We start from the raw sequence: 16,813 nt of genomic DNA, 5'->3' as shown, positions 1-16,813 counted from the left end.
CATACCATATTTATATTAATTTAATAACTAATTTATGTGTATTATCTATGATTATTAACTTATTTCACGAATACCGTACTATGTTTAACTCGTTTACCCGTTTTATCGAAGTATGTTAAGATATCAGGATATATTCACGTATTAGTTAAGGTATTATAATATTACATCATGAATATACTCGTATCAGCTAATATTGACAAATATCGGTATTAACCCATCTTCAGTCAAGAACGTTTTTTTAAGGGATTTTATGACTTGGTAACTAGGACCTTTAAGTTATTGTCAAGAACGTAGGATCACCTCGGCATAGATTACTAACGTTAACTACCTACGCTCTTCGATCAACAATACAAGTAATTATTGTTCATCTTAGACTGCGCTAAATTTAGAAGGTTTTGTAATTTTTCAGCCTACTGTAGTCTATTGTTTACTCTGAACGTTTTTTTTTTCATTATTTAGTCGTTTTTATCAAACCGTTATAAAACTGAATCGTTTAATTTATTGAAAGCTTTTAAACAGTGACAGAAATGGAATGAAAAATGCTTCAGTAGTTTGAAGTTAATGTAAAAAAGTAGCGTGAAGGCATAAAGATCAGTAAAATATACATTGCATGTAACTGAGAACATTTCAATTTCAAAATGAATAAAAAACTTTTCATTTTGTCTAAAGCAACAGCTTAAATATCATTTATTGGAGATAATTTATTACGTACATTGAAAATCAAAGTTACCCGCTTCGAGGTATTGTTTTTGCAAAAAAAAACTAGGTAACTACTATTGACCAATCCAAAGTACTCTATGTAGTTGACTGCTATGCCCTCTGTCGGAAAAGTAAGCTCTTTACAATTTTCGACAATGTGTTCCGCCATTTTGCTTGATAGAGGAGTGAACGTAAAATAAATTCCATGTATTTTAACGTGGATAGAGACTATTTATAATAAAAATTAGTGTTCACACACACTAATGGCTTGCTTAAATACCCTTAAGTTAGAAATTAAAACATTAGAACAAGTGTTTCCAAAAAACCATGAACGTTTTCAGATAATGTCAGCTAGTGTCGACGAACTGACCTGCAGGTTCGTTGGCAAAAATGGAAAGAAATATGAAATACACGCAAACATAACTGTAAGTAATATCTAGGCACAATAATTTACTATTATTCTTAAAGGGGGATTTGTGATAAAGATAAGTTATTGATTACTTTTAGAAGTAGACAAAGGGTCGTTGTTTATGAGGGCAGGGCTGTCAACAAAAGGTTTACGGAAATGCAATGAACATTTCCTCATTTCAAACGAATATTTCTGCATGTGCAGTCACTTAACATTTTATCTAGCAGCGGCTATTTTTGTACAGGAAGTGAAAACGAATACTATTGTAATAACTACTCATATGATTGAATATTTCAATACATGTGAATCATGACTATTTCATACAGAAAAAGTTTTTTTGTTTATGTAACGGTATTCAGGATAGTTTTTGGGCCAAAGCCTGCTTAGTCACACCACCTGCTTTTTGTCATGTACACAATAAAAGTGTTAATTGCATCAGTTCTCAGCGATACTTTGTTAATGACAAGTTGAATGTGCTCTAAATGAAAACCAAACATAAATGACATTTCAAATCAATTGAAAGTTATATTCTATTAGACAATCGTTATCAGTAACAGTTGTTAAGTAAAGTACATATTTAATTAGTTTCCCCTTTTTTATTAAATTTGTGTAGATATTGTCTTATATTAATAAAATATTAACATTTGAACTGTGTTTAGATGTTAAAAACATTTTTAAGCATTGAAATAGTTTTGTAATAAAACCAAAAAAATTTACATATTAAAAATATCATTCATACAATCTTTATTAAAACAAATAAATGTAATGGTATATAAAACAGTGTTAATATTATTATCAAAACCGAAATAACTCTAATATTATTGAGAATAAGGTGATCTAATAATTTAATTTTTACAATTAGTATGGTTTGTCACTTTTGAGGAAGGCAAGAAATGAAGAAATGGTTTAAAAGTAAAAGTGATACCTGTACTATGTTATGTTGTTTTTGATCATGTGTTATTGATTACAATTTAGTTTGTGTATATAAAAATATAACAAAGTCTTAATTTTGTAATAATTCAGGAAACATACCCCACCACACCACCAGTCTGGTTTGCAGAAAGTGAGGATCCAATTGTGACAAATGCTGTTCAGATACTCACTAACACTCAAGGACGAGACAATCATGTAATAAACCAGGTAATACAGTGTATATTATTAATAACTTTTCAGAATTTATTGATTACTTACGATAGGGCTTAATATAAGCCTGTCTAATTCTTGTCTAAACTTGTTTGATGTATTAAAATAAAATAGTCTATTCAACTATAGAATATATAGAATAGTTCAAATATAAAGTAGTCTAATCAACTTATAATCATAAGATTTGTCTTTATGTAGCAATAAATGAGAAAAATCTATTCAATATTTAATACTGGTATTCAAATACAGCTTTAAGCTACTGAGAGCATCTTTTGATTCTTTTGTACATTTATATTTTATCTTTATTTTGTATTATTAATTAATATTTTGTTACATATTTAGTATCTGGTGAAGGCTCCAAACCAAACAGTATTATCAAAAAAAAAACTATAAAATATTTATTGATGAGTCATTGATTAGAGGGTAGTATTAGTTTGTATACCTGGAGTAAAATTTCACTTCCAAACAATATTCAGACTATCCAAGTATAGAAAATAATGGTGTGAGTTAAAGGAATAGAAATGGTAATAGGTAATAATCTGGAAACTATGAAGCAAATAATTCACTTGATTAATTTTTGATTGATTTGGTTTAATGATTAAAATTCAACTGGTTTTCATTATCATAATAACCATTAACCATAATGCTCGCCAATTATGAGACCTAGGTATGTTTAGGACCTAGGACATCTTGATATAGTCAACTTAACAAGGAATTTACATAAAGCAACAGTAAATATTTTAATTTCTTACAGTTGGATGTATTTATTGTCTTAAATTATTTTACTGTTTATCTTTTAGGAATCTTATTAAAGTATCAAGAAAATATATAGACATATGGTAGTAACAAAAAAAAGAATACATAATATTATAAACAAATTTTCATCATTGGGTGTGTAATGGATTTGGTCAACCCCTTTTCAATTAGAATAATAGAAGTTCTATGTATTAGCTGGCGGGCTGGTTGACTAAATCAATATCTGTCAGAAAAAATACAATTATTTGTCGTTTTAGAACTTTGTAACAATAGACTTTCATCCTTACTTGGTAACTTGAAATTTTGTTTGAGTGACTTGTCACGCATTCTTATCTCCCTATTGGGGCCTGTGTCCATATTCACCACGCTCCTTGAAACAAGTAAATTAAAACTACAAAATGTTAACAAAGAATATTTCTCATTAACAAGTACTAGCGACTCGCCCTCGCTTCGCTTCAGAAACTGTAATTTATTATTGATTTCTCCACTATTTAATGGATGTTATTATACACATAAACCTTCCTCTTCAATCACTCTATCTATTAACAAAAACCGCATCAAAATCCGTTGCGTAGTTTTAAAGATTTAAGCATACATAGGGACAGACAGATATAGGGACAGAGAAAGCGACTTTGTTTTATACTATGTAGTGATATTGATAGTCACGTCGAAGGCATTGACCCTGGTTCCAAAGAATGTCAGATAAACTTATTATTACTAAAATGCTTTCTTCATTTCAGGTTGGGATATTGCTGCGAGAGCTATGCAAACTACATGGAGTACCAGAACCCCCAGACTTAGATTCATTATCCTTGCCAGTACATCCAGCGCCCCCTCAACACAGGTTACTAAAATTTATTAAAACCCAATAGTTACCTTTACCAAATGAAAACAGATGGTTTTATTAGGGATTTCTGAAAACAAAGCTATTCATCAATGTTGTTAATGTATACAATTGTGTAATTACTGGTGGTAGGACCTCTGGTGAGTCTGCACGAGCAGGTACCACCACCCTGCCTAGTTCTGCCGTGAAGCAGTAATGCATTTCGGTTTGAAGGGTGCGGGCAGGCGTTGTAACTGTAATGAGACTGTAACTATGTCTCAAGGTGGATGGCGGCATTTACATTGTAGATGTATATGTGCTCCGGTAACCACTTAACACTAGGTGGGCCGTGCGCTCGTCCACCAACCTAAGCAATAAAAAAAGGCCCAAAAAATCAGCTATTATGTAGAATTGATCTATAATAAATAATTGATTTTAAGAAAACGACTCCTAAAATCCTTACAATTAATTTCCATTACATGTTTTTAGCTTATGTTGTTTTTTATCATATATTAATAGTTTGTACACTTATGTAAATAAATAAATTATGCAGTTATCATTCTAATATCAAAACTTGTTTATCAATATGGTAGTATGGAAATATTTTTACAATAGGTACAGAAACTAATCTTTTATGTCTTTGATTGTTATTATAATTTCATTTTCTCCATTTCACATCTACATACTTCTGGAATTGTGCTGTACCTAAATTAATTTTTCTTCATTGAAACTATTTGCTAACTATGCTAGTTTTTGTTTTATATCTTGTGATATTAATTGTTGTGCAACATGTTTATCAATTAATTTAAAATTGAATTATATCAAAGTGTGTGTGCAGTGAGCCACTGCAAATCCTTTAGTGATAGATTTTTTCAATACTGCCATTTCGTGTTTAGTGTCAGTGTTTTGATCAAAACTTCATCTAATTGTCTAGAAGAGATAGCTTTTTTGTGATAACACTGCTGTTTGTGAAAAGACCTCTGTTTGTATCTATTGTTTATTCAATTGATTTTATACTTACTGTACTGCATGCTATTTACATTGATGTATAAATAAATATAGAACTTACATTTATTATTTAATTGTAACAAAATGTATAGTTAATTGATATTTAATTTATCATTATCAGAGTACCAAGTGTCACATCAAATGGTGCTGAATCTGGTACAGAGGAAGATGAGGAAATGGCAGCTGAGGAAGATGACTCTGAAGGAGAAGATGACTTGCCACTTGAGATGGTTGAAGATGCTGGCCGTAGCAACAAGGTAGGAATAGCAATAATATGATAAAAATGTAATTGATTCTTATATGTACATGTTCTTAAATATTTAAAATATAACTGTTGAATTAGTTGTCATATTTGTGAGGTGACACAGGGAAAATCATCTTTGACTTTTTTTGATGATTTTTATGGAGTTATTTATTACATACTGTACTGTAATATAACGTGTTGAATTGAACAATGTATTGGTGGTGACTGACTATATTACATTAATTATTAGACAAAAACACATGCGCCTAACTCATAGTGTTCATGGCCTAATGGAGAAAAACTAATGGATTTGTGCTATCCATAATGAGGTCCAATCGTAAAACTCAAGAAGTACTCATACAATGAATAAGGCTCCACCCTTTTCCAACAAAAAATAATAAACTTTTGAAGTTATACTTCTTTAGGCGCGTTATGAAAAATTGATGAGAGTGAAATTTTACGATGCGCGCGCACCGTGACACAAAATTAACAGAATTGAAGTTGCCCACTAAATCGCTCATTACAATACGATCGACGTAACTTGGCGAGTCTGAATATAGCCACAGGTGAACTTTCGCGCATGTACACTCGTAAAAAAAAGTGTTATTAGCATTCATTTTTTAGTAATATAAATGACAATATTATTATTTAATATAACTCACACTAAATATTATTAAATTATTAACGTTAAATATTTATTATTAATTATTTAATATTTAAAAAAATAAAATAAAAATAAAGTATAACTTCTTACGCGCGTACATAAGTACACGCACCCTTTTTTTTTAATAGCCTTACTAGGCCTCATGACAGATTTCGTGAAAGAGTTTCCGCTGTTTAATTTACTAATTTGAATTTTAATCAATGATCACATAATAATTTTTAGCTTGTTTAAAAAATGAATGAATTAAATGAAAAAGAATAAATAAATTTTGATATATATTTGTTACTATATAGGAATTAAACTATGATTTTAAACTTTCTTTTTGAATTATGTATTCATCAGTTGGACTTCTCATCTCTACTTCACTCATATTAATCATAGTTGAGTTGTTTGAATTTCTTGTATCATGTTAGATAATGAAAATCAATTTAAATTACAGGATGACATGGAAACTGAACATTTAGCGACACTAGAGCGACTGAGACAGAACCAAAGGCAGGACTATCTATCCGGCAGTGTGTCTGGCAGTCTCCAAGCCACGGACAGACTCATGAAGGAGCTCCGGGACATATACCGTTCACACTCTTTCAAGAATAATATGTATTCCATTGGTTAGTATTCACCACATTTATTGACTTTTTAAAGCTTAGCATACCTAAGGAAGTTAATCCTTAGGTATGCATTTTAGATATATTACTTATATTTACTTACCAGTCACATAGGGTAGACCAACTCACGGTAACTGATGTCAACTGGGCGGTGGCATGTATGCTCTAAATGTCTATGGATTCCACTAACCACTTAATGCCTGGTGGTGCCTTAAGATGGTGGAAGTTTTAACCTATTGGTGGAACAGTTGTTACCATTCAAACCAGTATTTCGATACATGACTGATTCATGGTAGAAATAATTATTTCGTTCATTTCATAGCCAGAGATATACTATCATTAGTTATTGAATACAGGCCTTGAAATCAGTCTTAGAAGTTAGTATAATGTGCAGTGATAATGGACAAATTATATTGTTTTTTTTATTTGTTTCTCTATGGTTCTAACATTACTAGTGATATTCTTTGTAATAACAGCAAAACATAAAATAGAGAGCACTAGATGATACTAATGACGAAGAATGAATGATCCAATTAAAACAGTAGATTATATTATACCAAGAATAATATTTTAAATAGATAGTGCAGCGAAAAAAAGTGTGTAAGGACAACGTTTTTTATACTCAAAAAGTAATAGTATACTAAATACTTGTAGGTATAAAGTGTTCACGTTACGTCGGTTCGTGAACCTTTGCGAGCGTCCCTACCGTCTCGTAGAAGACCAGTGACGCCGCGCGTCATTTTGTTTTGACGCGTTTGATGTAAAGACGTTGCGTGCGGTGCGTAGTAATAAATCATGAACTGGGTGCTTAGTGCGAGTTTTTTAACGTTCTCGATAACGTAAAAGTTAACTCGAAATTTGTATGATGTTGGAGCGATTGCCTGCGTTTGCCGCTAGAGGCGCTGTTCCGACTGCATACAAATTTGAGTTTTATTTTTACGCGATCGAAAACGTTAAAAAACTCTCACTAAGTGTCCCACTGCTGTACCACTCTCACCTGCGTTGTTCAGGAGCCACGCCATTATAGGCAGCGGCTTGGCTCTGCCCCTGGCATTGCTGAAGTCCATGGGCGACGGTAACCACTCACCATCAGGTGGGCCGTATGCTCGTCTGCCTACAAGGGCAATAAAAAAAAAATACTGCTATTACTGTTCACTTATTGTGGGTCTGTACGAATAGATACTGCCCAAATTATATATACGTCTTTCTGTCGCACAGCAGTAAAAATTCCGTTTGAAGGTTATGACAACCATACGATTTAGATATCGAATTCACATATTTTGGCTCAAGTGACTACTTAATACCAGTTGAGCTGTGAAACTCTTCTAATTTATCAAAACTAATAAATGTTTCCTTTCAAATAAAATTAATATATTTTAACAGAATTAGTAAACGACTCACTATATGAATGGAACATCAGACTGCGCTCTGTGGATCCTGACAGTCCACTACACAACGACCTCCTCCTGCTGAAAGAAAAGGAGGGAAAAGACTCTATTCTTCTCAACATTATATTCAAGGAAACTTATCCATTCGAGCCGCCTTTTGTGCGTGTTGTTTATCCTATAATCTCAGGTATGTTCTCTATAAAGATAAAATGTGAAAAAAAGTTAACTGCCTACAGGTAAAAAATAATAAATTAACATTATTATATTAAATAAAAGTATATATAATATTTTGTATCTTGTAATATGTATATATTATTTATTATATGTAATGTTTACTGTATGCACTAGGTTTGTGTTTCTTATTCTTCTTTCCTTTTGCGGGCCTACTGGAAGAGATTTCAACACAAAATAAGTAGTGCCCTTTTACTCTGTATCCTTATTGTCGTCTTTCTTCTAACAGCTGTGTGTAAAAAATAAAATAAAAATAACTTAACATTATTATACATCATAGTTATTTTTTTGTATACTTAAATAAATATTAGTGTACATATTTTATATTTTATTTATATAAAATACAAAATATTTTATTTATATAAAATACATTCTATTGACTTCTAATGAATTTATACATCATAGTTATTTTTTTGTATATTTAAATAAATATTAGTGTACATATTTTATATTTTATTTATATAAAATACATTCTATTGACTTCTAATGAATGCTTATTAGAACCAACTAACTCAATCCCAAGAGCTCTGATCTAAGTGAAATCTAGTTTATTTATTTTTATTTATAGTGTTCTGTTGTTTCCTTTTAACAAAACCTTAATTTCTAACTTTCAGGAGGCTATGTATTAGTCGGAGGTGCGATATGTATGGAGCTATTAACGAAGCAAGGCTGGTCATCCGCGTACACTGTGGAAGCGGTGATCATGCAGATAGCCGCCACCCTGGTGAAGGGCAAGGCTCGGATCCAGTTCAGTGCCACCAAAGTTGTTTCACAGACTCAGTACAGTCTGGCCCGTGCACAGCAGAGCTTCAAATGTCTTGTTCAGATACATGAGAAAAATGGTGAGCAGTTTATTATGTATCTATGTAAAAATGACTTTAACCAAAACTTATCTTTTACTTTTTGTTTTTTTTTTAAACTGGCTATTGAATATCATTAAGACTGGTGTTGAGCTGTGTGCTGTCTAATATATTTAGATTGCATTGTATTTGATCTATCACAGTGCACTACCATCTATCTATCATGTTATATCTTGTAGTGGATATGAAGAAGTCATGTGGTTTGTGATATAACAAATCCTCAATCCAACCCAAAAATAATTGAAGGTTGCTAATTAGCATTCACCTTAGGATACTGATAACTATACTGCATCAAATAAGCTGTGATGATGTATTGTGGTCAGAGTGTAATAATGATAGATGGGATAATAAAAAGACACTTAATTAGTTTATTAATAAATTTAATGAGTACGTTCATATGATATTATTTTGAATTACATTCTTGAAAAGCTTTTTTAAATCCAAATAATTGTTGACTATAGTTAGTTACAAATACAATGAACAAATTAATAAAAACAACATTTAATGTATTTTTTTATTGAAGAAATGTCTGAATACGAACTAAACATGATTAGTACATATTTTTAACATAAACTCTGTTGTGTAAAAATATATGAATGTTTAATATATTCTGTTTTCCAACAACATAATTACTATCGTAAATACGTACATTATAACAAACTAGCTGTACCCGTCCGCTTCGCTGGGTAAAATTAACATTATTATTTCTCACCCCCACAAAGATTCTGATCATTAACGCCCCCGCAACTGGTGTAGGGAGTCCAACACTCATATAAATATTAGCCTATCCTTTAAGTATATGTATTTTCTACATGGATACCAAGTTTCAAGTCAATCGGATGCACGGTTCAGTAGTTATAACGGAACATCCGTAAATACCACTGTAGATTTATATATTAGTACTGGCGACCCGCCCTCGCTTCGCTTCGGAAATATTAAATTTTATTATTGATAGTTGAGTCCCGCGATGTTACCCGCGGTTATTGTAGTACAGCGGGCGACGCCGCGGGGCCAAGCTATTCTAAAAATGTTTAAGTTACTCCTTATATCATCAGCTACCTATTACTGAAAGTCTCGTCAAAATCGGTCCAGCCGTTCCAGAGATTAGCCGGAACAAACAAACAGACAGACAAAAATTGTAAAAAATGTTATTTTAGTGTATGTACCGTATATATATTCATATGCATGTAGTAAAAAGCGGTTATTTCACTATTACAAACAGACACTCCAATTTTATTTATATGTATAGATAGACGAAGCCCCTATTCATGTAAGAGTTGTAATCGTTTCATACTAATATTTATCTAATTTTCAGGCTGGTTCACACCTCCGAAAGAGGATGGGTAATTGGAACTGCGGAGCGCTGTGTAACGATTTGTTACGCCCAACGTAACTACCATGTTAATATGAGTGATAGCTGACTGCGCGTCAACATTTCCATAACGTTTGTCTGTCTGTATGCGCGACTCGTTTTTATGTATGTGCTGAATATGAATGGACGTTTTGCGAGTATTGTACGTGTATTATTGTAAGTGGTAATGTTCTGAATCAAGTGCGGGGCGTTAACGAAAGACTATACAAGACTTATAGGAAGAAAAATTAAAGTTTACTGTGTAACGTTTTTTGTAATCATTAATTTCTCATTGAACGTTAACCGTATGGTAGCCCTAGAAGTTACTGGAGTGTAAAGTTGATAAGATCTTTGCATTTCTTTAGTTATTATTGAAATAAATGAAAAAAAACCTGTGATTCTTTATATTTGTTTTGTTTTTGTATGATTGAAACCTTATTGATAAATAGACTTATGAGCGAAACGAAATAAATACATTATTTTTCCATAAACGGAAATCGGATGTTTTAGTTCCGCGATGTAAAGCGAACAAAACTGGGGTCAACAAACTTAAATTTTATGAGCTGTACATCGCGGAACTGAAATATCCCTTTGCTTGCTAAGGTAATTTTTTTTGTTTTATTTTTGTTATTGCTTACATGGTTGGACGAGCTCACAGCCCACCCGGTGTTAAGTGGTTGCTGGAGCCCATAAACATTAACGTAAATACGCCACCAATCTTGAGATTTAAGTTCTAAAGTCTCAGTATAGTTACAACGGCTGCCCTACCCTTCATACCGTAACGCATTACTGCTTCGCGGCAGAAATAGGCGGGGCGGTTGTCCCTACCCGTGCGGACTCACAAGAGGTCCTATCACCAGTAATTACGCAAATTATAGTTTTGCGGGTTTGATTTTTATTGCACGATGTTATTCCTTCACCGTGGAAGTTAATCGTGAACATTTGTTAAGTACGTATTTCATTAGAAAAATTGGTACCTGCCTGCGGGATTTGAACACCGGTGCATCGCTCGATACGAATGCACCGGACGTCTTATCCTTTAGGCCACGACGGTTTATTTGGTGGTAAGCCGTCGTGTGAGCCCGCTCGAGTAGGTACTACCACTCTGCTTGTTTCTGCCGTGAAGCAGTAATGCGTTTCGGTTTTTAAGGGAGGGGCAGCTATTGTACTGGAAAAACAGACTTGAAACTCTTCTCTCAAGGTTGGTTTCGGCATTTACGTTGTTGATGTTTATGGGCTTCGGTAATCAATGAATACCAGGTGGCAGGGCCGTGACTTATAAGCAATAAAAAAAACGTGATTCTAAAGGAAAACGTGAAAATTTAATTTTCTTAAAAATAATAAAATAGCCAAAGCTTAAAGTAGTTTTAAATAGTAAAGTAAAAGACTTTACCTAAAGTTTTGATTGCTGATTGTGTTTAGTATTGTCCATTAAGGCTATCAAACCGGCCACATGTAGCTCGCTTCCGGGAGTGTTGATCTTTCTACAATATTCTTTATCGTTCATTCTGTTTATCCATTTGCTAAGTTTTGGATATCTAAAAAAATTATGTTTGCGAAATCAAATTTTGACACGAAAATAAGATTCACGGATATTTCCTAACTTGATTCTATTCTTGAATTATATATTTGACAAAATAATATGTAAAGGTCAACGGTAATGCGCGCGCTCTCTGTAATCTATGACTTCCGCCATTTTGGAGGGATTATGGATTCTTTTCTGTTTTTATTTTTGCACATAATAAGGTATAGTTTGCAGATGCTTGCTTGATAAATAATTGAAAAAGAACCGGTTCACATTTAACGCGTTTTTCGCCACGGACTATCCTCTTTTCGAACAGACTCCCTTCACAGTGTCCCCAAGCGTTGTGACCTGTCCCTCTTCAAACGAGATTTGAGGTGAATTCTCAGCAGTAAGTCGTTACGGCATTTTGCCCCTAGAATTGTTCCATGAGCATCGGTGTCTACTTACCATAAGGAGGACTGTATATTCATCTGCCTATCATGGCAATAAAGACGGGGCCATAGTCCTATTGGAATTCCCGTCGCTTTCTTAGAATCTGTTGCATTGAAATAGTGTCTAATTCAGAGCAGATACGGAACCTTTATAGGGACGATTGATAGCCAAAGTGCGGGGACTCGCAAGATGTCCTACCAAGGGTCTCAACATAGGAATTAGCGTTAAGTAGGAAAATAAACAAGGAAGGTATCACTAGTACGGGACAGATCGAGAATTTGTAACTCTATGAAGCCGGGTTTGTATATTCTTAACAGGCAGACAAGATGAGCCTTATGGCTTACCAGATGATCTGTAGTAAACTAGTGCCCTATATACCAATCGAACTATCGTCCATTTTGTCCGTACGGCAAAACTTTAGAATTTAATGCACAGACGATTTACTTATCACCATCGTGCATTTTTCTGCGGTGAAGCAGTCATTCGTTCCGGTTTGGGGTAGCCAACAGTTGCAACCGTTACTGGTGTCATTCACATCCAACACCAGGTAGGTCGTCAGCTCAACTGCCGAACTAGAGCCAAAAAGATATACTCTATTGTGTATTGTTCCATGGGGAGCGCTCTGAGGAATTATTCGAGATGATATCAACGTCTCGTTTTTACCATCGCACCGCCCGCCACCGGAGTAGAGTTCATCCATACTACCTGGAGCCACTGCGGTCATCCACAGTGCGTTTCCAGAGATCTTTTTTGCCACGTACCATCCGGCTTTGGAATGAACTCGCCTCCACGGTGTTTTCCGAGCGCTATGACATGTCCTTCTTCAAACGAGGCTTGTGGAGAGTATTAAGCGGTAGGCAGCGGCTTAGCTCTGCCCCTGGCATTACTGACGTCCATGAGCGACGGTGATCACCTACCTTCAGGTGGGCCGTATGCTAGTCTGCCTGCAAGGGCAATAAAAAAAAAGTAAAATTTAAACCTTTTCTCATCTACCGGGTACAAGCCGTTCAAAGACGAAATAGTCGTTATTGCGCTTATGTCCGCTACAGTGACAACTTCATCAGCTAGATACAAATTCTCTGTTAGATAGGATTCCATTATTGAATAAGCATCCTCGATGTTCTTGATCATGTTTCGATTCAATTCCGCTAATTTTCCTGCGTACGTTGGTGCCTGAAAATATGACAGAGCTATGTACCTACGACAAACAACTTTCAATTTAATAATGCTTATTATTGGGGGTGAATGAAAAGGCCACTGCCACATCTATAGGTATAAAGATTTCAACCTATAAAGAGGAAGTCGAAAAAGAAATGGAATAATGAAATATTTTTGCCAAAAATAAGGATGAGGAACATTTAAATGTAAAACGGGCTTTATAAAAACTGATTGAGGACATAAATAAAAGACGCTATATAGTTAATTATGTTTCATTAAAGAGACCCTATATGAAAGATCTTTAGTATCATACTAATAGAAATGAAAATAAGATTTTTAATATTCTTGTTGAGCGCGGCTTACCATAACGGCCCTCAATCTAGGGAATAGCACTCCGCAGTCAAAGAAAAGTCGTTGATTTATTGTAGCTCGTTTCCTTTTCTCGCTCGGATAGAGATGAGCGTGTTCCGGTTTACCGTATTTATCGATCAAGTACAACATAATGGCGTGACTGAAATGGGTGCAAAATTGACGGACAATTAAAAAAACTGGAAAATTAACAAATTAATTAGTGTTCCACATAATGGACATAAGGTTTTTATCATGCCGGAAACAAGAAGGATAAGAACACGAACACCCAGTCTCTAAATATCGGAAATAAAATCCGGACACCGCAAAAGATAACCACGAGACTAATGAGTTTATTGAAAAGACTAAAAATAACTACGAGTATGGTTTATAAATTGTTTTGTAATTGTTATCAAATGACATACTTAATCACCGTTGCGCGAACACTTAGTGTCTGATGTATTGGTAGACCTTTACAAATATTTATGACCACTGTACAAATCACTTTGCCTAACAACTCACCTATCCGCGAGGTAGAAATCTCCTTCCTCTAATATAGGAATAGTTCTCATTGGATTTTTCTGGAAACAGTATGTATGTAAATTAATTATTTTGGTATTATAATCTATTAGAGACTCTGGAGTACAAAATAAAAACTTTATTAAAAAACAGTTAATATATTGTTTACAAAAAAAAATCTGCACTTACTTTTTTAAATTCCGGTGTGTCTTGTTGGCGTAATATTGGATTCAGTTCCTGCTCGTCAACTTTTAGTCCCAATATATCAACAATCATCATCACAGCCCTAGCAGGCGGACTGGCGTCAGTCTTGTATAATATCGGAGTCATTTTATCAATTTATATTTCAAATTTTGTGTTTATCCTGTTTTATTAGCCTACGTGTATTATTTTCTAAATTAGAATTCCTAAAACATTAGGTAAAATGATTTATAAAATATGAAATAAAAGTGGAAGTATTTAAAATAAATGATTTTAATAATAATAGCGACTTAGTTTCATAAATATGTAACGATGCTTAGACGGGTGACAAGCTTGTTCTCATATTAACACAATATTTACATAAAATACAATTATAATGTTAAGTAATTCGTTTTAGGTTAAACTTGATATATTCACCTTGACCGCTTGCTTCTTCAAACTAAAGTCCAAAGTACCATTCGAGGTCTATGTCCAAGATAAGATATTAATTAAACGATTTTCTCATAGATGTCGCTTTACTCAATTTATGTTTAAGAGCCAAATCGAGACCAAATGAGGACCTTTATTAATTTCCAGTGAGGACGATGTTGTTTTTTTTATTACAGGTATAGTAACCGGCAAACTTCTTGAGCAAATGACCTTGACTGCGCAGAACCGAATTTTAGATCACTTTGGTGGTGAGGGTGAGGCGCGACGGCAGGGGAAATCGTATCGAGCGCGTTATTGGTAGATCAGTCGAACCTTGCGCCCCGCACCGCGCCCTCGTTCCGCTTGCTCCCAAAAGTACGCTTGCGTACAGTAAAAGTCTATCGTTATTATGTAATCGTTAAGTTATTTGTTATAATTGCTTGTTGACTTTGTTGCCATTGCTATATGTTGAGTGTTTGTTGATTTTTTATAAAAAATACACTATGCCGCGACAAACTGGTGTAGTATTCAAAAGAAAGGGTAGAAAATTTGTGTACGACGTATATTGCTTCATTATAAAACAGGGGTAGAATGATATGGAAAAAGTAAAACAGACTTCGGAAGCAAGAAAAACATCAGTGAGTACTGTTAGGTGCATTATTAACGAAGCTAAAGGCTCTGGCTTGCTCGCCGTGTTTCGGACTCCGGGTAAGAAAAGATCAGGGAAGAAGAAAGTTACCGGAATGGATAGTTTCATTCAATCTGTAATAAAAAGATGTAATCATAATAACTACATAACAAGCAGCGAAACTCCGTACCGTAGGAAGGTTTCGAAAAATTTAAAGAAGATATAAATTTTAATGGCTCGGAATGAAGCTTACGACGAATTATGAAAGAGCTAGGCTTCAGATGGAAAAAAAACAGAAAGTAATCGGAAGCTGGTAATTGAAAAAAGTAACATTCGATTACTATGAATCGAATATCTTCAAAAAATAATTAATTATAGACAAAAAAGAAGACCGAACCGACCGAGTTGTAAACTACACCGATGAGCCCTATGTCGACTCATCACGATGATAGCGACTCGGGTGATGAAAACAGTGATGATGATGATGGTCAAGATTATGATAACGAAAAACAAATTACAAATACCAGCTTCGCTTCAACTGAACGAAGACCTGGCAACAGCTCTAGTTTTGACTTAATAGAAGGAATATCTATTTTACCCCAAGATTAAATTATTACAATTATTAACCTATATTTTTTGTTGATTTTCTAATAAATATATAAATAAATACATAATATGTTGATTTTAATAATTTAATAGCATTATGACGCAGAGTACATAATGTTTTTGCACGTGAGTGTACCATGCGCGAACTTACCCCCACTACGTCGACAAATGCTCAAGAAGTTTGCCGGCTATTATACCTACATAACTTGAGTTTGATCCAAGTAAATGGGAACATTGTGTTATTATTATGTTTTCTTCTTAGTTATTGTGTCTGAATAATTTACTTGGGTGTGATGTTTGTTAAAATACTTACTACTTTTTTGCACTTATTTGCTATTTCGCTATTCGACATAGGTAATTATTTTATGTAAGCAGCAGATGTGTAAATTTGTTATGAATTTTTGTATTCAAGATAAGCTCACGATAATATTCTCATTCGGGTAAGATGAAAATGTAAGATGTAAGAGGCGAGTGTAATTTTATTAGGCTTCAAGGTCTTTCAGTTCAGGTTTCATTGAAAAACCATTTGTCCCTACATTTGCTGTTATGAGAAAGCTATATGAACCTACAAAAAACTTACGAATGTCAAATGTCTACGGAAGTATTTAGGTACTACCAGCTACCAATAGCAACAAAGACTTGAGAACCATTTTGCTACTATGTTTATTTTTTTTGTTTATTGACGCGTTATTAATACAAAAAAAATTAAATGGTTTTTATTCCTTTTTTCAAAATGTCAATACTACTTAAAAAAGAGAAAATTCATGTATATAAATAAAATAAATTTTCAGGCCAATGATTATT

General features: G+C 33.7%; 2 protein-coding genes across 8 annotated transcripts; one reads left to right on the top strand and one right to left on the bottom strand.

Moving 5' to 3' along the window:
• Positions 1-822: 822 nt before the first annotated feature.
• On the top strand, positions 823-10,589 carry LOC692915 (ubiquitin conjugating enzyme E2). 2 transcript variants are annotated; one of them, NM_001046758.2, is given in 8 exon segments: positions 860-1,124; positions 2,132-2,248; positions 3,748-3,851; positions 4,960-5,095; positions 6,186-6,357; positions 7,738-7,929; positions 8,588-8,815; positions 10,149-10,587. In NM_001046758.2, coding segments are annotated over 8 exon segments (1,143 nt in total). In that variant the 5' UTR covers positions 860-962; the 3' UTR covers positions 10,181-10,587.
• GSTe6 (glutathione S-transferase epsilon 6) lies at positions 7,744-14,940 on the bottom strand. Of its 6 annotated transcripts, none has more exons than XM_021350180.3 (7): positions 14,785-14,940; positions 14,356-14,573; positions 14,170-14,228; positions 13,663-13,810; positions 13,121-13,314; positions 11,578-11,722; positions 7,744-8,202 (listed from the first exon to the last, which is right to left on the bottom strand). In XM_021350180.3, the coding sequence occupies exons 2-6, from the start codon at positions 14,494-14,496 to the stop codon at positions 11,578-11,580; spliced, it is 687 nt and encodes a 228-aa protein (XP_021205855.1). In that variant the 5' UTR covers positions 14,497-14,573; positions 14,785-14,940; the 3' UTR covers positions 7,744-8,202. The 6 variants fall into 6 exon arrangements, with proteins under 6 accessions (XP_021205855.1, XP_021205854.1, XP_062530524.1 ...); XM_021350179.3 differs by lacking the exon at positions 14,785-14,940 and adding an exon at positions 14,658-14,773; XM_062674540.1 differs by lacking the exon at positions 7,744-8,202 and adding an exon at positions 9,197-9,854.
• Between the last annotated feature and the right edge of the window lie 1,873 nt (positions 14,941-16,813).

This window comes from Bombyx mori, chromosome 21 (assembly GCF_030269925.1).
Source record: "Bombyx mori chromosome 21, ASM3026992v2".
In the NCBI taxonomy this organism is placed as follows: Eukaryota; Metazoa; Arthropoda; class Insecta; order Lepidoptera; family Bombycidae; genus Bombyx; species Bombyx mori.
This window is presented reverse-complemented; position numbering and strand designations above follow the sequence as displayed.